Source organism: Protomyctophum parallelum, assembly GCF_964188405.1.
Source record: "Protomyctophum parallelum genome assembly, chromosome: 10".
NCBI classification, from domain to species: domain Eukaryota; kingdom Metazoa; phylum Chordata; class Actinopteri; order Myctophiformes; family Myctophidae; genus Protomyctophum; species Protomyctophum parallelum.
Window position 1 is genome coordinate 24,203,893 of NC_139704.1, and position 22,933 is coordinate 24,226,825.

The window sequence follows — 22,933 nt, forward strand, 5'->3', positions numbered from 1 at the left end:
TCCTTTTGGAAAAGCTCATGTGTACAGTATATGGAAAAAGAAAAGACCCTGATATTGTTGTTTAGATTTGGACCAGTATCGGAAGTTGTCCCTCACCTGTTGCCCTATACCTTTAACCCACGACCACGTGGTGAGGAGGGTTAAAGGCTACCTGCCAGGTAGCTAACAGAGCTATGCAGCTAGTAGGCCAGACCTACTGACACCACCAAGTGTTAAACATGCATGTCAGAATTAGGTCCCATGCACGCTTGTTCTTTACGCAGCGCGGCAAGGATTAGACTTAATAGGCTTCTGCTGTCTGCCTGTCACAGGTGGATATGCCTTGAGCACGAATGTAGGCTTCGGAGTTTGGGGATTTTATTGGACTATGGACACATTCCGTAGTCTTTTAGTTGTTGTTTTGTTAATTATCCAAGCATATAAAAGTGTTTCTCAATGTTTAAATGGATGCAGCTGTACAACAGACCGTCACGGGAGGTAAGAATGTGCTATAATCTGTGTCATGGCTAATGTTTTTAAGCTGTTTTTTTTGCTACTGTGACTGCTACTGCTTATTTGTTTGCGGTAGTTTATTGCAATTAGTGTTATTATGGCCATATGTATTTGTAAGGTTTTATATTGGGATGTTTCATAAATAGGCCATTTTGAAACACTTTCCTTCTATTTTAGGTCACTCATATGTATGGAGGAGAACGCATTTGGGGTCATACCAGACATTCCAGCTGATATAACCAAAATACGAATCGAAAAATCTCACTTCACCGAAATCCCCAGAGGAGCGTTCAGAAAAATATCTGCTTTGGAAAACCTGTGGCTGAATTTCAACGACATCACTTTGATCAACTCGAAGGGACTCGAAGGTTTAGGTAATCTGACGGAGCTGCGCCTTGAAGGCAACAACCTGCGCTCTTTGCCATGGACGGCCTTCGAAGACACCCCCGCTCTGAAGATCCTGGACCTAAAGCACAACCAGCTGGACGTCTTGCCGGAGCACGCGTTAAAATTCTTGCCAAGTCTGACGTACTTAGACTTGTCTTTCAATCGTCTCACGGTCATTTCGAGGGAGGTCTTCCTAAACTGGCCCCTCTATCAAAATATACAGAGCGCCAGCGAGCGTGGTGGTGGTGGTGGTGTGGGGGTGACCGGCCTCCCGTCCAACGTGGTGCTGGCGCTCCACGACAACCCATGGCTCTGCGACTGTCGCCTGAGGGGCTTTGTGGCCTTTGTCAGGGCTATCAGCCCCCCCGTGATACTGATGAACTCATACTTGACCTGCTCAGGGCCGGACTTTAGGTCAGGAAAGTTCTTCCACGAGGTAGGCTAATAATATGCAGACATGCAGTATACCTAATAATATGCAGACATACTGTTTCTGGGTCACTCGCTCTCATGTTTTTGTTACCTAGGCTCATTTTCTTGAACCCAGTCTTGTTAAGAAGGTAATTTAGATAGCATATGTCTTTTAAACAGTTGATAGGTTCATTGTTTACCTATGGGCTATCCTGTAGTTTCAATGTACACATTTATTTCGATAGTATGTTGTTTAGACTGATGCTTCTTGGTTAACTGGGATCCTATAGCTTCTTGAGGCATTACTATGTGATTCCCTGGCTTATTGTAAGTAGCTCTGGATAAATCAATGGTTCTCAAACCTTTTTTTAAGTTCAAGGACACCCATAACTGAGAGGGTGGTGGTTATAGGCTTAGGGTTCCATTTGTACGCTACACCATGAGTCACAGCCACATAAGGGTCCATTTGAAGGAACCGTGAGGGTCCCTGGATACCCCATGAGTCACAGCCCCATAAGGGTCAATCTGAAGGAACCGTGAGGGTCCCTGGATACCCCATGAGTCACAGCCCCATAAGGGTCAATCTGAAGGAACCGTGAGGGTCCCTGGATACCCCATGCACTTTGAGTGCTATAAAACGCCTATAAATAATTGTAATTGTATAGGTGGAGCTGCAGGAATGCAAGAAGCCCGCGGTCGCCACTCCCTCGGTCAACATCAGCATGCCTCTGGGACGGAACGTCACTCTGCACTGCCTGGCCAAGGCCAGGCCTGAGCCCGCTGTATGGTGGACATATGGTCTGAAGATAATCAGAGGATTCCATGGTAAGAGTTATGTCTATCATCATCAACACACGTTCATCCAGACACTTAGCCCCCCCCCCACCCGGTAATATCTTGTTGTAAATTAGATACTTATACACACACTGGTTGCAGGCTCGCAGCTAGAAGGCCTTTCCTTCTATGCATAGTTTGGCCTATACTATAAATCAAATCATGGAAGAGTTATAATCTGTCGGCCTGTCGCAATATAATCACCCCCCACTGATAATCTCAGTCTGGTTTGTTGATTAAGAGATTTTGGAGATTAAACCGTAGGATTCTGCCGCCTATACCTAATATGATGTAATTAAACCCCATGCGTCATTCGACTTAGCCTCCTACTGCACAACGCATATAGAGCAGATCATGGCATTTCTTTATAGAGAGCAACTGGCCCTTCTTTACACAACCTTTTGCATCACAAGGATGCCCGGTTTGATATGCATTAGGCCACAGACCCCCGTTTGTTACCATGTGTTAAAGATCTCTGCATGGGACCCACCTACGCTGAAAAACCTCAGTGTTTGTGCACTTGTTTCCTGAAGACCACAAGCAACAATAGCGTGTGTTGTTGTACTTGTTCTTTGGTTTGGGTTTTGCCATGTATTGTATTGAGTGATATGTCTTTAGCTTTCGTTTTGTCCATTTTGCAAAAGTTAGGCAAATATTTTGTCTAAAAAATGCCGTTAGGGACCCTAGGATTCACGTGGTTCAAGGTTCAAGGTTATCTTTATTTGTCTCCCTTGGGAGAAATTTGTCTTGGAGACATTTTATTCCACACACCTGGTGTGTTTTGCTCCTAGAGTCTCAGGAGAGAGTGGACGAGGACACGGTCAGGTCGCGCCTGGTGATCCCATCTCTCCACGGGACCGACCGAGGCATCTACACCTGCTCCGCCATCAACTTCATGGGTAACTCCTCCGTCAGCATCCTCCTGGATGTCCACTCTGCCGCCGGCGCCTCCCAGGCGCCCCAGCTCCCGCCCGGATTCCGCGCTCCGCCCGTCACCGCCGAAGAAAACGTCTACATCGACCTCCGCATCGCCAGGCAGATGGTCAGGGGCATCAGCATCGAGTGGTACGCCGTCTTGGACCGGCCGTCCGAGACCTGGTTCACCGTCCACTTTGGCCGCGTGGACTCGGCCAAGAAGGAGGCGACCTACGTCGGCCCCGGCACCAACTCCTACTCCGTCTCCGATCTGATGCCCGCCACCAAGTACGAGATCTGCGTCACCCTCAAGAACCAGGCGCCGCGGCCCGGCCAGTGCATCGTCTTTGTGACGGGCAGTGACATCACGGAGATGGAGCAGCGGCAGAAGCTCATCCACATCGTGGTGATCGTTCTGGCCATGGTGCTGGCCGTGCCGGTCGGCATGTGGGCCTGCACCACCGACCGCAGGCTCAACTGCGACTGCATCACGGCGTCCTGGAAGAGGTACCGGCGGGGGGGCGGCGGCACGTCGGAGAGGGAGAGGCAGGGCACGTTCGACAGCCTGCAGGCCGGCAGCGAAGACGGCCTGGTCAACACAGAGTCCAGTCAGGACTGGAAGGTGAGGAGGAGGTCTGCGTCTGACGACAGCAGGGCGCCGAAGGGCAAGGCAGAGCAAAGAGCTGCAGAGCTCTACTGAATGAATCTACAATGAATGAATCAGTGACGGCCATAGGCTGGCGGTAGCCGGATGATTAAATGTTTAACATCTGGGGCACGACTACTGGAAAGTGGTTATGAAATATGACCGCCTAACCCCCCCCCAAAGAAAAGAAAAAGGAAATGCGTCACAGACCAAGCATGACGCTTGTTAGAACATGTTGACTTGTGACCTCCGTGGCTGGAGTTGATGACGCAAGATGATATGGGTCAGACCACGTGAGACCGAGGACGGACAACGATGAGGCGAAGACATGAAACCGCTCTTGTATCCTGACCTGTATCACTGCATGATTCTGTTATCCGTATCACTGCACGATTCTGTGATTTACTCGAGAGTAAATCAGGTTGTTTTGATGCTGGACTGAAGTGTCTGCTCTGATCAGGGCCAAATTAGCCATTGGGTCAATGGGGCCGTGTCCCAGGGGCCCTTGGCTCTCTGGGACCCTTCGGGGAAATCGGACCGCTCTGTACTGGGTTTGAGGCCCTGAAAAAAAGGTCCTGAGGACCTTCATTGGCCATTGATTTTGTTAAATTTAGGTCATAAAGTTGATAAAAACACGACAAAACTATATGGTTCCCCAAAAAATTACCAGCCCAGGGGCCCTTGTGGGGGTTAATCCGTCCCTGGCTCCGATGCTGTCAGGACAAAGCATGAACAATAACAACCTCTTCATACACACTCAAAGAGTGTGTTCAGAAGGGGTAAAAAAAAGATATGTTCTGCCTTGCTTTCCCTGTTCTGCTGATAATAATATTTGCTCAATCTGCATTTAATAGTCACCCTTATAACGTCATCTTTTAATTGTGCATTTTGTGAATGTTTGTGCAGCATTATTATAATTATAAATATTTGTATTATTATTATTATTATTATTATAGTAGTAGTAAATGGTTAATATAAGCCCCTGGTCTCAGCTTAGCGGTTAGTTGCTAAGGTGTGGCGTTATTGACATAAAATATAAATACACAAAATAAGAATACACTGTGCTAACAGTCCTACTGCTGTTGGTAGTAAGTAAGGTTATTCACATGATATATTTCAGTGTCAATAATTATCTTCATCTTTTATACATTCTGATTTCTATGCCAAGCCAAAGGACAGGACACTCAAGCTGATCGCATGAGCTAATAGATATTTGGCGATAAGAGCGTCTTGGCAGATGTACTTCTATCCTTAAATTCTTGTTCAGCACTTTAATTTTCTTTTTTCAAATGTTTTCTCTTTTCTTAGTTCGCAGTATGTTTGTAATTTTCAATTATTGGTTGCATTTAATCCCACCGCAGGATATAGAAATATATCTCCTTAAAAGCAATGTTAATGTGGTCAAATACTCCAGTTACGTTAGTGAAACAATTGTGAAGTTTGTCGGTGCACGTGGTTAATGCCTTGCTGTTTAATCCATATAACTTATACAGTATAGATACATAATTGGTAAAATGATCAAATATTGGTGGAGTTTATGTTTTCGTCTCTTATTAAAATGCAACATTATAATATTGTGCTGTAGTGTACTGTAGCCATACTAGCCAACATTGTGTGTGTGTGTGTGTGTGTGTGTGTGTGTGTGTGTGTATACACACATTTGTTTGTGTCAATCTGGTGTTATACCGTTCATTTAGTTGATATTTGGCCTTGGCAATGCCTCATATAATCCTTTACAATTAATAGGATTATATCCATGACTGAGTGATGAAATCATTTAATTCATGCTTAAAATGTACAACCAACCATGTATAAACAGCTAGTATATGAATGGTGTAAGGACGTGTAAGTGGTGGCTTTCAGCCAAATTAGATATTTAGGCTTAAACACATTTTTCAAGACACATTTGTGTTGATGGATTATTGAAATTTGTATTAACAGTTTGTAGAATATGCTAGTTTGAGGAAAGCACAGTTCAATACAAGGACTGCTAATAGGATTGCAATACCCATTCAAGCACTATGGCTTGTTTACATCATTCGGGTCCTCCATTTTCGAATCTCCAGAAACAAAGTGTACATTAGAATTTGCATGAATGGAGTTTTTCAGTCACTGTCTGTCTTTCGGCGTGTGCTTGTACAGTACGATACATTATGTCTCTGACCCGGACCCCGCCTCGATCCCTTTAATGTACGTCACATACAATCAGACAGATGGCATATCGGATATCCTCCGCACAGCCCTCTCTGACATGCCATCTGGCTGCATTGTTGACCAATGGCATTGTTCATTTGACTTAATACCCAAACAACACCAGCGTCCTTTTTTATTAAGTCTCACACACAATCCTCCTCCCTCCTCCCCCAACTCAACGGGTTTCTGTCCGCTGTGAGTATTATACGCAACTTGGAGATCAATTCCCCATCCCTTGAATGACAGCTGTCATTCATTCAAGTATCTGGACAGCTCTCTTTTTTCCCTTTCAGATTAGACCCTATACTACTCAGTATCTGGTGGTCGAGGAATGATTGTTTCTTGTGAGCCGTAGGCCTACTTAATGGCATGTTGTATACATAGGATGTTGCTCAATTAACCTGACTTGAATGGACTGTATGTCATTATTAGGCGTACATTTACACATCATTCTACAAGCACACGATCTGCGTTGTGACGTTAGACATTGGCTGTTTTTGCCATACAGGGCATGTTACCATGCAGCTACCAATGAAAGTGTACTGTTTCTGAGAAATTACAAGAGCATAGGCTAGCCATATAGGTCTTCTGTAGCCTTAATTGTCTCACACATACCAGGAAAACAAATGCTGTAGCATGGTGTAGCATGTTTTCTTTATTTTGTATTTGTTTGTATGTTGTTGCATGGCTTTCTTTCCATCCTGCTGCATCAATGCTCTTTGCAACTTGGTAATCCTCTGTCGACACAGAGCAGTAATCTTGCCCGTCTCAGTCATATAATACACGATCATTTGGAATGCTCTTCATACTGCATTGCACCACAGCGTTAAAAGCCTACAACACGAGAGAGAGAGAGTATTGCGCTCACTAGTTGTTTTGAGTGTTGTTTTAAGTAAACCACAATGGAAACAATCCTATGTTTTATTGTGTGTTTTTATCCATTATGGCTTTGTTTGTTTTTATTGTTGCACTGCATACTTAAAAAATGTCAACAAAACATTTCAATTCAAGCAGCAAGCAAGTAATTTATTTGGTTTTCAAATTTGAATGCTAGATATTTACAATGATTACCGGTATTTATACGTCGGGTTGGTATCATGGTCGGTATCATGGTCGATATCATGTTCGGTATCATGTCAGTATCTGGTCAGTATGTCAGTATCATGGCCAGTATCATGGTCAATATGTCAGTATCGTGTCGGTATCATGGTCGGTATCATCAGGTCAGTATACTGGTCAGTATCATGGTCGTGACAGTATCATTGCGGTATCATGGTAGGTATCATGGTCGGTATCATGGTCGGTATCATGGTCAGTATCAGGTCAGTATCAGGTCAGTATAATGGTCAGTATCATGTCGTTATCGTGTCAGTATCATGCATGGTTAATATGTCAGTATCGTGTCGGTATCATGGTCAGTATAGCCTACTGGTCAATATCATGGTCGGCATCATGGTCAGTATCATTCATGGCGGTATCATGGTCAGTATCAGGTCAGTATAATGGTCAGTATTATGGTCAGTATCAGGTCAGTATCAGGTCAGTATAATGGTCAGTATTATGGTCAGTATCATGGTCAGTATCAGGTCAGTATAATGGTCAGTATTATGGTCAGTATCATGTCGGTATCGTGTCAGTATCATGCCGTGACCAGTCAACACCACCAGGCTTTTTGATTGAACATAGAAGTTCTTGTGGTGCTCACAGGTAGTGAAGACTATTAGCTAACTGCAGGGGGCAGCAGAGTGCACATTGAGCATCATTAGCAAAGTGTCAATCTTTAGCCTTGAGCTGAAAGCAACAAGGTCACTCCAAGGACAAGCACAATCTGTCAAGCGCTCGTAGATTTGCTGAGCTGCTTAGACTGGGCAAACACATGGGAAAAACCAACACTCATTTATTTCAGTTCATCAGGATATTATAAAAAAATATATCCACAGTTTTAAAGCGCAAAACAGACAGTTTTACCTGGCAATCTCTTAACCTACAAATAGCTCTGGTCCATAGCTCTAAATGAAGGCATTAGAGCTATGGACCAGAGCTATACAAATAGCCTGTCTTCCTGGTCCTTTCTTAATTCTTGTGAGAATGCTTACAGTTGTTTAGGTTGGGAGTTTGATCAATTTCCATTGACAGATGAATCTGAAGACTGTGTTAGGGAAAAATAAATAAAAACAAATGATTACAATTCTTTATAATCCAAATAAGCTTTTTATTGATATAGATGATTTATATTCACTTTTTTCCCCGTTTTATTGTTCTTGAAACAGACATAGATTTAGTTGATTATGGCCATTATAATTGTTTTTAAGAAAACAAATGACGAAAAGAGGCATGATGGATCACATAAATAGCTGAACAAAATGTGTTCATGGATTACGGTAAACTTTTACATTTACGTGATTGAAATGGATCGTGAGAATTGCCCCAAATCTTGTTTGTGCACCCAGGCAGAAGGATTACAGCTCCTCTGCATGGGATGAGGTTAATCCTCATTTACAGTATACTCAGGTGGCGCATCGGTGTGTCTCACAACCAAAAATTGCCGATCTACAAGCTCACAACATGCTGGCGCTGCAGCACATTGTGAGCTTGTAGATTGCCTATTTTTGGCGCGAGACGCCGGCGCGGAAGTTAAGCGTAAATCATCCTTAGGGACTGATCTCTTTGGTCAGCGAGTGAGCACAGGTGTCAGGAAATCTCTTGTAAGGAGCTTGGCCAGGCGGATAGCAAGTAAACAGCCTTGTGTCTCTTCCTGCACTGCCAGAGATGTGGAGTAAACCAGTGGTTCCCAAACATTTTCATGTCAAGGACCCCCAAAATGATACTCATTAGCCTGCGGACCTCCCATTTGGAAATACATGCAAGGACAAGGACATACAAGGACCCCCAATAAGACCCTAATTTATATTGTAAAATCAATGTTAATTTAACTCTGAGAGTGTACAAATGTACACTCATTTCTACACTACAGACCAATAAGGGCCCATTTGGTTCCAAACTATCATTTAGCTGGGGACCCCCTGGAACTACCTCAAGGACCCCTGGGGGTCCCCGGACCCCACTTTGGGAACCACTGGAGTAAACAACAAATGCCATGCATCCAAAACCACACCGAAACAAAATCTGAACCACAAACATTGTATTGAATGATGCATACAAATGGAGATGTTTTTTGTTTTCCTGTATTGCGTGATGTCAAAGGTCAAATGCATACAGTATACATATATATATATATGTTGACATGTTGTACACGTTAGCGATAATGCGGTAAACCATTCCCATATGATGGGAAGGCTGTCAGAAGGAACTACTCCGTACTTGAACCCTAGCATCCTTATCCTGGGGATTTGTTTTTGTGGTGCACGCGTTAGTCCAACATTCCGTTAGTCCTACGTGGCCAGTTAAGACTCGCCCGTGGCTTCCACGTGCGGTCAGGGTTTATTATTTATGGGTGTCGGATTATTGGGACGTCGGACTACATTTTCTTCCTGTGAAAATCTTACAAGCTAACAATGCGTTGTGAGCTTGTAGATGCTTGAAGAGTTACAGTATAGCATAGAAAAGTAAAAAAGTAGACCCTTGGGAACATCGGTCAACTAGTATTTAAAATGGATAATATTCATCATTAATGTGCCAACATTCACAGCGAGATAAAAATCCAAACACACACACACACAGAGTCGCACACACACACACTGACACACACACACACACACAGAAAAATCTGGAATGTTCATGTTTTAATATAACTTGACGATTGTACAAATGGAACCGAATGGACTCCTAATGGCTCCGTTTGGTTCCATTTGCACCACTCTCCGAGTTAATTGAACACCCAGGGAATTTGACAGTTTGTATTATGGATTCTGCAGTTTCTTCTGTGCCAGTATGAATTTGAGCTCTGACACCAGCGCTTGGTTCACAGGATCGTCTCTCTGCTTGTCCACTTTCTTTTTCGGCTTGATCTGCGACACCGTCGTGGACACGGTGGGCACCCGCCACTGCCGGTCCCCCGAGGGCACGTAGGAGGGGGGTGGGGGGGGCAGAGAGCAACAAGGCGGAGGTGGGGCCCAGCTCCTGACGACGGTCTTGGGGACGTTGTTGTTATAGTTCACGTTCTCCGGCGGGACGACCACAACCTCCGGCTCCTGTTTGGGCTCGGGCTGCGGCTCCTCCTCTAAGCGGAACTTGTCGCTGGGGCACTCTGTCCTCTTTAAGGGGTTCTTGAAGGGCCACGACTGCCTCCGTCTCTGCCTCCTCTTCAGGTGGCGGTGCGGCAGGATTCGGTTGGACTTTTTGTTGTTGCGCATGAACATGGCCGTGGAGACGAGAACTGTCACCACAACCATGACACAAATGCCACCGGCGAGCAAGCCTAGGATGTGCAATGGCTTGTCTCTACTCTGCATAAAAAATGACGCCAACAGCCCACCCCCAAGTTGGGTCTGTAAAGAGAGCACATGGAGAAGTCATGTCTACATGGGACTGAAATCACAGTGATTGATTGGTTGGTTGGTTGATTGATTGGCCATAGAACACGGTTTGAATTCACCGCTAAAAGTCATGATATCTTTGATAAATTATTTTCTTTTTTGGACATTCTGTCAAGACAAGATCAGAAGGGTTGTCCGGGGCACCCATAGCGGAGACCATTCAGCGTCACATTCTCTTGCAAAGCAGAGGAGATTCGTTTACAGGGTTATGTAAACTTGCTGTGGTTTAATGATTTTATATATTTTTTCCATTTCTATGACTAATTCAAATTGCGAAAAAAATAAGCTACACATTGTGCTCCTGTTCTCTTTTACAGACACAACTTTGTCCTAATCAAATAACATTTCCCAAAGAAAAAATGAAAAACTAGCTTACTTAAAGCCCTGTCATGCTTAAGTTACACACCTGTGTTGCGCACCAAAAACAATAGCCGGTCTACAAGCTCACAACTCGTTGCAGCGCCACACGTCGTCAGCTTGTAGGTCTGCTATTGTTGGTGTCCGCGGCACCCGCGTGCAACCAAGTAAAACTCAGGCTCCATTCTTGCAGAGTAAAAAAACAAACAGAAGGATGATCTCAAGTCAAGCTTCCTCTATGGATGAGAATGAGAAGGCCTCTTGGAAATCTTTCTGATCTTGCCCTGAGGCTTGACCCGGGACTTTTTCACAGAGCTCCAGTATATCAGTGTTGAAATGAAGACGGTCACTGTGACCGCCAGGGTGACAAGGGTGAAACAGATCCCAAAAACAGCCCCCCGCCGTCTCCTCAGGCCCTCGATGTAAGTGGTAAATCTCCACTTGATCTGAAAACATAACAGCGGTATATACGCATGTGAGATTTACCGGTGCATGGTTGCCCTGCAGTGGCTGCAAAGTTTCAATTTAAACATATTAGTGAAACACCACACACCAACGAAAGACGATCCCCAAACACTGCAGGCTCTCTTGCACGCAACACGCCATCTGAGATTTTCGGCTTCTAGTCTTCAACAGGGCTACTCTGCTACATGGGCTACTGTATGGTCATTCTTGATTAGGATTCTGTCGCTGACTGATTATCTTCATTATCAACAGACACGGTTTGAATGGGCTCTATGCATACAGTATACATGCCATTTTGGAAAGAACATGGCCCCTTCCCTACTTTCTTCACAGGTGTATTACCAATGATAATGAAGGCTCTGTTCCATTCTGGTCAAACAGGGTCAGGGTGAAAGAACATGACCCCTTCCCTACCTTCTTCACAGGTGTATTACCGATGATAATGAAGGCTCTGTTCCATTCTGGTCAAACAGTCAGGGTGCTGCTATTGTGCATGTTGGCTCACTGGAAACACTTTGCTACACCAGTGGCTCTCAAAGTGTCCTTGAGTGGGTTCCAAATGGGCCTGTACGGGTCTGTAACTTTGAGAGTGTACAAATGGAACCAAATTAATTGTACGCTATCAGAGTTATGGGGTTCCTTGAAATGTAAAAGTTTGAGAACCATTGCACAGTGCACACTAAATGGAACCGAGCCTTAATTAGTATCATTGGTAATACCTGTGAAGGAAGTAGGGAAGTGGCCCAGGAGAGTTATTCTGTGTGCATATAGAGCCCATTGAAATACAGCGACTCTATCTTACCGCCTCGGTGATGTCGATCTTGACCACGGTGGTGGTGCTGAAGGAGGGCTGTCCGCGGTCTCGGGCCTGGACCACCAGGGACCACGTGCAGTCCCTCTGGTTGGTGATGTTCTGGACGATGTCCATGGACTTGATGTAGGACTTCAGCACGATCTCTCCGGTGTCTGCGTCGATGTCGAAGATGTTGTCCGGCTCGGCCTTCATGATGGAGTACTCAATGACGTTGTTTGGTTCCTCAGCATCCTCGTCCACGGCCTGTTGGTGCGAAGAGAATCAAAGAATCAAGGTTTATTTATTTGTCACTGCTCGTGTGTGTGTGAGGTCTGCAACATGCTGTGCAACAACAACAATAAGAAGAATAACAATAAAAAACTAAGAAAAGAAAAAGCCACGTGAAGAGTTTCTATAACAGCAGTATCAACATCATCATTTCAAAGACAGAAAAATATGTATAAATAATGTACAAATAAGTCATAAACATTATGTGCAGATAAGCTACCTTGTGCTTTAGAAGCAGCAATAACAACAGGTACCAGTTGTATTATATACACGGTACATAGCAGCAGCAGTAACAAACATAAAAAGCCCCCCAAAGCATGGCCATATCTGCCATGTGTACCGATGCAGACATGTGCAATGTTGGATTGAGCAATCTATACAGGAATGAGTGCAATTCCCGAGTGCCAACACACTTTATTTTGTATAGATGGTACAGTTAGAGGTATGTAAATAACCTTGGCAATCAAGAGCTTTATGTGCAAGTACAGCCCCTGCCTGGACACTTTGCAGGGACTTATCCCCAACCCTTGATGCTGAGTGCCAAGCAGACAGGCAGACGGGCATTATCGGGTCCCATTTTTCATGTGGTTTCAATCTCCATGTGCTATGAAGATTGAACCCTGACCTCCCCCCTCCAGGCAGACACTGCAATGCCAACAGGAACAGAAGAACATGCCTCTATCTTCACAGGCGCTCCGATGACCATGGTCTTCTCCAGGAAGTTGTCGTTGAACTCGGGCGAGTGGTCGTTCAGGTCCTGCACCGTGACGAACACCTCGGCCAGGCTGTACTTGCCCTCCGTGTCCTCGGCCTTCACGTAGAAGTTGTACTTGGACTTGACCTCCGCATCCAGGCTGGCCCACGGCTGCGTGTAGATGATTCCAGATGTAGGCTGGATCAAGAACCTGAAATCATCAATAATTATCATTTTTTCCCCCCCCAAAAAAATCTATCTTTCTTCCTTCCGTCTTAACCCATTAAAACAAGGAAAGCATCTGTACCATTTATAGATTTTAACCACTTTAACCTAAAATATTTCGTAGCAGAGTGGCTCAGAGCCTCAGTGTGGTGCCCTCAAAAGTCTGATATCTTCCCCGGTAGGTGTATGTATATACAGTATATAGATCTTGGACTTTTACGCGGGAGACCCGAGTTCAAATCCCGGGCATATTTACATTGGTGCCGTGACCCGGATCGGGTTTTCCCGTGGCAGGTCAAAAGGGGAGTGAGTGTAGCAGTGACTCACTGCCTCAGCCTGATGACTTAAACGTCTAATTATCTCCACTGGTCCATAGGGATATCCCTTTGGTCTAGTGGTTAAGATATTGAACTTTCACACAGGAGACCCATGAAGTTCGAATTCTGGGTATTACACAAGCCCATAGCATGTCACCTCGTGCCATATGCTATGAGCCTGTAGATCCGCTGTATGTGTGTTCAGTGTCTCATCTACCATCTTGCTGTGACTGTGTCACATCGCATGCTACCGTACGGTAATTGGAAGCTAATTAAGAACCGTCTATTTTCTCCCTCAATCTCATTACAGGATTAGCAGAGACAGAGAAACTGGAAGCAAATGTACGGTGAAGTATTGTGGTTCTGTCAGTCAAAAGAGAATGGATTTGCGGGGGGGAAAAAGGAGAGAAGAATAGCAGAACCAAGACATACATGTACAGCACACAAAATACATTTGGAACTGGTACTGTAGAATTGCTATTTTCAGCAGAGGGATTTGTTGTAGCGGGGGAAAAAGCGGACCAAGCACAGAGCTCCGGGGGATATGTGGCTTTAAGTCAGAGGTCTTCAATGTTTTTCAGGTTAAGGACCCCTTAGCTGAGAGAAAGATGAAGCAGGGACAGCCCACCCCATGGCCCACACACACAGACACTACACATATTGGCTTCACGTTACTGACATTTAATCACTTAAACCCTCAATACTTTGTAAACTTGACCTTTGGCTCGGTACTTGGTCTTTTCTTTTTTCCCTGTACACCAATCCTCTTCGGCTAATGTTTTCCCCACAATAGGGACACGAGAGGGTTCAAGTGGTTAATGTAAGAATAAGACGGACCCCTGTTGAAGACCCCTGCTTTCAGTGGTTAACTGATAGATTTCTCCTACAGAAAAATCAACAGTGCATGTTCCTCTGAAAGTGTAAAACTGGACCTGTGACATGTTGAATCGAGCATCGGTTTGCGATAGTTTGGGCAGGCGTGGCAATCAGGGTCCCTGCGCTCACCTCACTCCATCTCCCTTCATGTTCATCCACTAACAAGTTAATTCATACATTCTCCCACGACAGCCACATTCAGCTCACTCAACAAACACGGCTCAGCTCTATAGTTCCTGCAGCTGTCTTTGATCAAACTCCCTCCTTCTCCCCAGAATCCTCCTGTGACATCTAAGTTAAATGTATGATTCTGTGGATTGTAAGATGTTATATCTGTGTACCTGAACGTATGCCCTTAAAGGATTCAATCCGATTTCATATCTTGCTTGCAGATAATCTGTAGTATCGCCACAGTCACACCGCCAAACTGAATGCAATGTCATTGCAATAAATGATTAATCCTGATGAAAGTGTGTGACTGGAATGTTACTGTAATATGCTATACAGGTTAAGATAACACTATATTGTTGTGTGGAATATTGTGTGGTTACTGCTAAACAATAATAAGGAAAGGTACTTTCATACCCCCTGAAGGCCTCAGCGCTTTATGAAATATACAGAACAAAGTTCCAATATAAATATAAAAAGACAAAACGTACATCAAAATTTTCTCTAGATAATAGTGAGATACTGTATGTTTTGCCAGCTTACGGCTTCAGTTATGTCAGATATGTTATCCGACAGGCTTTAACAGTGGGATGTACTGTACTGTGCTGTGCTACCAAATGAAAAAGGTATTATATATGCTGAATTCCGTCTACATAAAGATAATTCCCAATGCTAACAATTATTCCATCCTCAGGTCGTGAGGGGTTAGTACCTCTTGTCATCAAAACATGCGTAATGTTACATAAGAGATTATATAGGTTGTTTAGTGTGCTGATACTGTAGCCACGGGCCATGGCCAGCAGAGCCATAGAGTAAGTCACTTCATGGGGCCATGCAGTCCAATGTCGGCACTTCTACATAGACTTCTATTGAATGGGGACAAACAGAAGTATTGAATGGGGACAACTGGAAGTTTACGGAATGCATTGGAGTCTATGGGCTCGCGCGAGTACATGAACCACATGACCATGCTGTTTTCTGCCCCCTCAATATCGCGACTCTTCTATTAGATGGCTCTGGCCATGGCCGGGAGGCGAAGCCAGGACGATTCAATCCTGAGGCGCGTACGTTAACAGTCGGCTAAAGAGCAACGCAGCACTGTATAGCCTACAATACGACACCAGCTGTTAGCCTGTTACCCCTAATAAAACTCTGCATTATAATGTGGACCAATGAGCAGAGAGAGTTTAGTACAGTATAGTATGGAAGTATAGTATGGAACAAGGGAGAAAAGGGGGGTTGACGAATTATTATATACCCTCTAATACTTTGAGGGTCTCCCTAGGATCTATACTAGGCATGCTCCCCTTTCCCTCTACGTATATCAAATCGGCTGTAGCTTAGTAACTTTGCGGCAGACTATCCAGCATATAGCTAGCTATCCACCTCGGAGGAAAGTCTGGTAAGGCCGGCAGTCAGTGGCATGCACAGATAGCCCTTTGCCCTCTGGACAGCAATGTGCCATTTTACACTTGTACAGTATGTGGACCATGGTGACATTGATCAATTCTTGATAAAACAGCTTAAAATAAATTATTCAGGCCTATGCCCCAAAATCTATAAATCTCACACTATTAAGGCAACCGGCCGGTTCCACGCGCTGCACAAGGCGCTCTTTTTTCACTTGAGCACCTGCCCCTCTAAATGTCTGTGCACTGCACGCCACTGTCGTGCCTGTTGACACTGTCGACACTGCCAGTGTCGGTATAGGCCAATCAGAGGCACGTGGGACGTTACCATGTCTATGCTCGGACATGGAATACAATCAGGCACCTTGACTTTTTTCAAGCCCTGCCAAGCAGCAGGTCCATTCAAAGCATTATCTCAGGGTGCTACACATGTCTATATACGTCCTGTAAGTACTCTTAGAAATAAAACTAGTGTTGACTAATCATTACAAGTCGCTCTTATTTTGAAGAGGAAGAGGAAAGTCTGTTTCGGTTATAGCCAAGCTGCCATGACAAGTTGTTATGATGCCGGCAAGCGTCTAACCAAGTAGTAAACAAGAACCCACATGGATTAAACACAAGCTTTTAGCCAAACTTCATAGATTTACAATATAAAAACCATGCATCTGTGACTTAAACAATGTACACGCTTTGGAGGTACATTAAACAAGGAACCTCTGCGGCATTAGGTGAGTATACTTCATTGTGTAAGTCTTAGACTGGTAAAATCATCAACAACAGCAGCTGCCCCAAAAAACATTAACAGGTAGGCTAATAGTATACAGTAGCCTAAATTGATGCCCTTAAATAGTGCTTGTACTTTGAACTGTTTGGCCACCGTGCCAATTCTTGCAGTAGCCGAGGCTTGTAAGATGCCCACTCGAGTAAAAACCCATTTTCTTTTCGTAAAATATATTTAAAACGTTTATTTGTAATTCTTTAAATTTTTAAAACAAACAAATCTAATAAATTCCATAAATAAAATAAATAAATAATAATAATTAAGATGCGTGTTATGCGCTTGTAGATCTTATATTTTCACTCGTTTCGTGGGCAAACGTCTAATCTCTCTTTTGGGTCTCGTCCTGAAAAGTTTGGGAACCACTGATCCAACAGAGTATACTCACAGGTCAGCCCCAGAACCATAGATGGAGTACTTCACGTGACCCCAGAGTCCAGAGTCTGGATCAGACGCCTATAGGCACGGACAGAGAAAAGGAGAGTCTAGGTTAACATCGTTTTGATTGTAATCTTTGGACCAGCACTGATGTGTGCAAGCTGTGGTGCACGCACGCGTCGCCATGTGCTCATAAATGAGCGTTTAAGCCTAGGCTTATATGAATGACCTACACTACAGTAATCTGTGTGTGTGTGTGTGTGTGTGTGTGTCCTCCCTGTGCGCTACTGTGCTGTGTCTGTGTGTGACAGAGAGAGCAGTAATACCATAAGAACCGCAACTAATTCATGAAGTGAAAAGCGAGTTGCATCTGCATGCATTCAGTGTCGTGTGTACAGGAAGCGACTGTCTGGCCTGAACTCGATTTAGGCTCAGCGTTGGGTTGTATAGTTCACAGGTCACCTCCTAATGTATAAAGAACATATTCTGAAGATGTTATCTCTGTACGCAAAAAATGCACTCCTCCTATGCCACAAAGTTAGTTCGACCATGCATTAAGGTTGGCAAACATGCATTAAGGTTGGCGAACATTCTAAGTTGTCTCTGTTCAAATGAGAGAACAAACATGTTTTTACAGGATGCCTGGACAGCAACAGGGGTCCCTGTATGCTAAGTGGATCTAGCTTGCTGATAGCAGCTGCAGGTAGGACACCTACTGTGCTCCCTGGTGACCATACCTTATTTGGACATGCATGGACCACTTTAGACTTCAGGGGGGTGGGGAACCTGAGACCACCTTTTCTCTTTGTTGTCTTTGTCTTGATTTGTATAAGAGCCTACTGAAATGTCTGTAACTGTGTGTTAGTCTCTGGGAAGCCGGCAGGCTGAAGGAGGATCCATGGGGCCTGGCCCCATGGCTGTGATCTGCTGTCTTTGTACTCTCTGCAATAAAATGGACTTGGAAACTTTCATTGGCCTGTCCGTCGTCAGACTCTTCTCTCTTAAGTTTCTAGAAAATATACGTCAGAAGTTTTAAATACTTTTAACCGTGGCAGCTATCTGGCTGTCAGCTCTAGCCCTAATGCACAACAGCACCAGCTTGTTTGGAGCTCCACCTCTCAAACTAACGGGTGGCTGCCATTCGAAACAGGCCCCAGTAAAAAAAAAGTCAAAGCTTACCACCCCCTCTCCCCCCTGAACTGTTTACTGTATGTGTTATTATTTTAGATTTCTAATTGTTCATATGATGTCGCAAGAGTCTGCAATAGTCACTTGTTGCAAACTTACCCACATACAGCGTACTCACTTGCACAGACAGACAGACAGACAGACAGACAGACAGCGCACACTTGATTTTGAACTGGGGGTGGCTCGAACTTGAAGCTCAAACACTTGTGGATCTGCTACTTTTGTATGCTTTTGAGTTGACTTTCATCAAGTAGGGTGTTAATTGACAGAAAAAAAGAACACAAAAAGCTAAAATATGGAGATAAAGAGGCTTCTGCCCCGACGGCGGCAACAGAATCAAATAGACATAAACGATGCACAATATGCTGCGGCTGCACGTGCAGCTAAGCACTAATATAAGGGAGAGGAGGGAAGCAGGGAATTTGGTATTACACAACAAAATGAAAGTGATAGCCATCTGGCAGCTTACCGCCCACCCTAGCTTATTTTATCTCTTTTCACTGTATTATTATCATTTTCACTGTATTGTTATATAACCCCAACCCGAAAGTCTACATTTAGGGAATTAACGGCTCTCTTCACCATCTTGTTCAAATCAGACATTATTCCTTTTAAGCTTAGAGCTGCGGTTCCCAACGTGTGGGTCGGAGCCCACTGCAAGCGCCCCTGATCAATCAATCAATCAATCAATCAATCAGTCATTAAAATAAAAATGGCAGCCTTTCGGTGAAGTGGTCAGATGGGTGTTTTTTTTATTTTCCAGTGGGGGCACAGATCCATAAAAAGTTGAGAACACACACGGCACTGGCTTAAAAGAGTGCATGACATGCTTTGGGCTAAAGAGGGCAAGGCAAACAGTATTTTTAGCCATGCAGGATTCAAACGCTTCTTAGTTCTTATAATAATAGCCTACTCACCGTCACGGACACCACGTTGGAGCCACCGGGTGAGTTTTCAGGGATTTTGGCGATGTAGTAATCTGAGGAGAACCTGGGAGCGTTGTCGTTGGTGTCCAGGAGGTGGATGACGATGTCCGCCGTGGCACTGAACCTCTCGGGGGTGTCCACCTCCACCGCCAGCAGCTACGGGCCAGGCCAGAGGAGGAGGATGACACATCTTTTTAATTTCATTTTAGTTCCTTTGCAATATGAATTATTGCAATTTCACTGAGAAAACTGCCTTCAGAATAGCATGCATATATTCAGTATTTTAATGTTAACCTCTTAAACCCTACATCGTTGCTGTCGGCCAGAAACCTCCTATCTCCATAATCAAACTTTTTGTGGGTTTTTCTGTAAATTAATGTGGCTCATCGTAAACTACCGCGTTACAAAAAGCGTCCAAAGGTAGCTTAATGTGCGAGCTTGAAATGTGGTGCAGCGCCTTTTGAGTTTGTTTTCTTTTATTTGAGTAACCGAAGTTTTGGACATAAATGTGAGGGTTTCCACCCGACAGAGACAATATACTTTGTTGACTGGAGTCCAACAGGGCTTCACGCTAGGTCCGCTATTATATTCCCTCGACATCAAATCTCTTCGCCGAATGTATATAACCGATCTGCAATCTCGCAAAACGTCACGCTTTGATGCATTGTGAGGTAGTAGATCTGCCATTTTCGGTAACATGTCTTTTTTTCACCCCATAAAAGTGGTGCATCATTACGAGGAAAGATGACAGAAGAACTGGGAGTCAAACAGGCTGACCTTATATCTGAGAACCTGGTACTTCTCATAGTCCATGGCTGCAGAATCCTCCACCAAGACGGTGACGTCTGCCTCGTTCAGTACCGTCTGAGGGACCACTCTGAGCATCCGCTCAGGACCAATCAGCCTCAGGTTGAACTTAGCATTGGCACCCTGCAAGTTCACAATGTGTATAATACAAACACTGTTAACAATTAACCAAAACTAAACCTTTACACTCAACCCTACTTTCTTGACACATCACAGGAGTAAAAAGAAAAGTGGGTGATGCATCATTGCCGTTTCCCAAGAAGGCGTTAAACAGATCCAATATCAACATGGCAGTGTGAAATAATTATACGTACGTGGTACGTGGTAAAAAGAAATAGCAGATGAATGAGGCAGTCAAAATATGAGCACATGTAAAAACAATGACATAATGCACATGCAGTTTAAGGAAAGTTACATCAATTAAGAGTTAATTCAACTCCGAGAGTAGAGTATACAAATGTAAGTTACATTTCTATACTCTCTGAGTTACACATTGATAAATGAACACTGGTGACTGTACTGTGTATAAGCTGAAGTTGTTTCCCAGACATTGTCCCTGTATAGATCACCTTTCGCTCATGACACATTATCTCATGCCACAACAATACAGAGGTTCCCAAATAATCCTTTTATTGTTGTCTGTGGATGCAATCACTGTAAAAGCTGTGTATCGTCATCTTCCATGCACATGCAGTCCTTGTATATTTTTATGCTGCATAATATAGATGGACATCAGAGTGGCAAAAAAACCAAAACATTATCTAGGCTACTGTCTTTGTCACAGTAATTATATTCCAAACGGATGAGGAGAATGCATTGATATCCATTAAAATATTCTCCATGTCAGAATGATACGACATGAGAGAAGCTGTGATTTGACAACATTTTATATTAATATTAACGGAGGTTCTGTTTGGGAGGAAGCGTTTGGAGTGCTTTTTGGACAACAGTCAGAGGGAAATTCAGGGAATTGCGTAAGCCACCACGTGGCATGAGTAAGCACCTTTCTATTTGGGCTGGCTCGTTTACAAACTTATGTAATTTCAAATGTTGCATTATTGTGACAACGGGAGAGGGCTTTTAATGTCACTTCAGTCCACCATACGTGGGCTGTGAGCCAGACAGATGCTCAGCCTGCACTTTTCAGACAAACGGTGAATGTTTAAATCCCCGATCTGCTCATCGCCAACCAAACATAAAATGACTTATCATTTAGTTCTACTGGATCCCTTCTCCCTCCCTATAACATTTTAGTCTATACATTTCATTTGTTGACAAATCTGTCAATGTATTTAGTCTCCGGTTTATTTATTTATTTTGTTTTTATTTCGTTTTCGTCAGCGAAGAAAAAAGGATAGTCGATGACCGTTTGTCCTCATAGTATTACTATTTAGTCGACGAATAACACTGCAGTGATCACCTGATCAGAGTCCTTGACGGTGATCTTCAGGCCCCTCAGTATCTCCCCCTCTGGCGGGTGCTCGTACATGGTCAGCTCGAACACGCTCTGCACTCTGCCATTCTCCCCATAGAAGGTGGGAGGATTATTGTTGAGGTCGACCACGCGGACCACCACCGTTGTCACGCCATAGTCCATGAGGTCGCCATCTGGGCCCACCTCAGAAGCCTGGACACAGGCACGCACACAGGCATGCAGGCACGCACACACACACGCACACACACACACACACACACACACACACACACACACACACACACACACACACACACACACACACACACACACACACACACACACACACACACACACACACACACACACACACACACACACACACACACACACACACAAACACACACACACACACACACACAGTCACACACACACAGGGTCATGATGATGACACAGATGGTTTTGACGAGTGGTGGGAAAAGTACTCAGATGTTTAACTAAAGTAAAAGTATCAAAACTGTAATGTAGAAATTACTAACACAGTAAAATACAAAGGTACTGGCAAGTGGCAACGGTCTCCTCACCCTGCTCCCCTCTGGGAGAAGGTTGCGGCTGCCCAAGGCTACAAAAGCCCGCCAGGCTGCTAAATGACTCTGGCTTCCCTCCCAACCCCGCCATCTAGTGAGTGTCACTCTGCACTTTATATTTATATAACAGTGATTATAAAGATTTATTATAATCTATTAGGATTATAATATATTATGATCCTTGCAAAAAATTATAATAAATTCGTTATTATTATTAGTAGTAGTATACTGTGCTATAAATAAGAAGATTACGTGCAGTGAAGAATCTTTCCAATGCTTGTTTGTGCATAGTGAGTTAGCCTGGACAGCATTCCTTTTCGGGTTTATGATCCGGTCGGGATCGGATGATATCGCTACGTCATGTTGATGATATCGTTACGTCATGTTCTAGTATTGTTTTGTAGTCATCAATCTTCCGGAACTTCCTTTTCCCTCAAACCGATTTTTCTCAATAAAAGCCACAGGCTACGGGAGATTGTTATTCTTCCGGCTTGAGGGAAAAGGAAGTTCCGGATGATTCTTCCTGCCTGATGACAACAGCTCACACAGCAATGTTGTAACACAGACCAGGCTTTCCTCTGAGGTGGAAAGCCTGGTGACACAAGTTTAATTAGTGAGTCCTACCCTGACTTGAATGTTGTAGATCTCTCTCTTCAGGTTGATGGGATGAGTCAACAGAGTGATGAGGCCAGTGCTTTGATTGATGCTGAAAACGCTGTCATGGCCTACAGCCAAGACAGCAAATCATTAACATTCATCATGTTTCATTCTTGTGATATCATCAAACATATCAGACCACCTACATTTAAAATGGTGCATTTATATAGCGCTTTTAACTAGGGATGTCCCGATACACTTTTTTTGCTTCCGATCACGATACCTCAATTTC

At 44.1% G+C, this 22,933-nt stretch overlaps 2 protein-coding genes across 2 annotated transcripts in view; one reads left to right on the top strand and one right to left on the bottom strand.

The window, feature by feature from the left end:
• Positions 1-367: 367 nt before the first annotated feature.
• Positions 368-3,739, top strand: lrit2 (leucine-rich repeat, immunoglobulin-like and transmembrane domains 2; the record flags this gene model as incomplete). The annotated part of the gene is made up of 4 exons (XM_083774958.1): positions 368-477; positions 670-1,315; positions 1,956-2,115; positions 2,916-3,739. 4 exons carry the CDS (start codon positions 368-370, stop codon positions 3,737-3,739), a joined length of 1,740 nt encoding a protein of 579 aa, XP_083631084.1.
• Positions 3,740-9,738: 5,999 nt separating this feature from the next.
• cdhr1a (cadherin-related family member 1a) overlaps positions 9,739-22,933 on the bottom strand; it is a gene marked incomplete at both ends in the record, with an annotated part of 77,918 nt that continues 64,723 nt past the window's right edge. Inside the window, 8 exons of the mRNA XM_083774959.1 lie at positions 9,739-10,326; positions 11,999-12,253; positions 12,954-13,182; positions 17,133-17,200; positions 19,228-19,392; positions 20,014-20,166; positions 21,464-21,670; positions 22,669-22,769. Coding sequence (XP_083631085.1) covers positions 9,739-10,326; positions 11,999-12,253; positions 12,954-13,182; positions 17,133-17,200; positions 19,228-19,392; positions 20,014-20,166; positions 21,464-21,670; positions 22,669-22,769 — 1,766 coding nt within the window. The remainder of the gene's footprint in view (positions 10,327-11,998; positions 12,254-12,953; positions 13,183-17,132; positions 17,201-19,227; positions 19,393-20,013; positions 20,167-21,463; positions 21,671-22,668; positions 22,770-22,933) is intronic.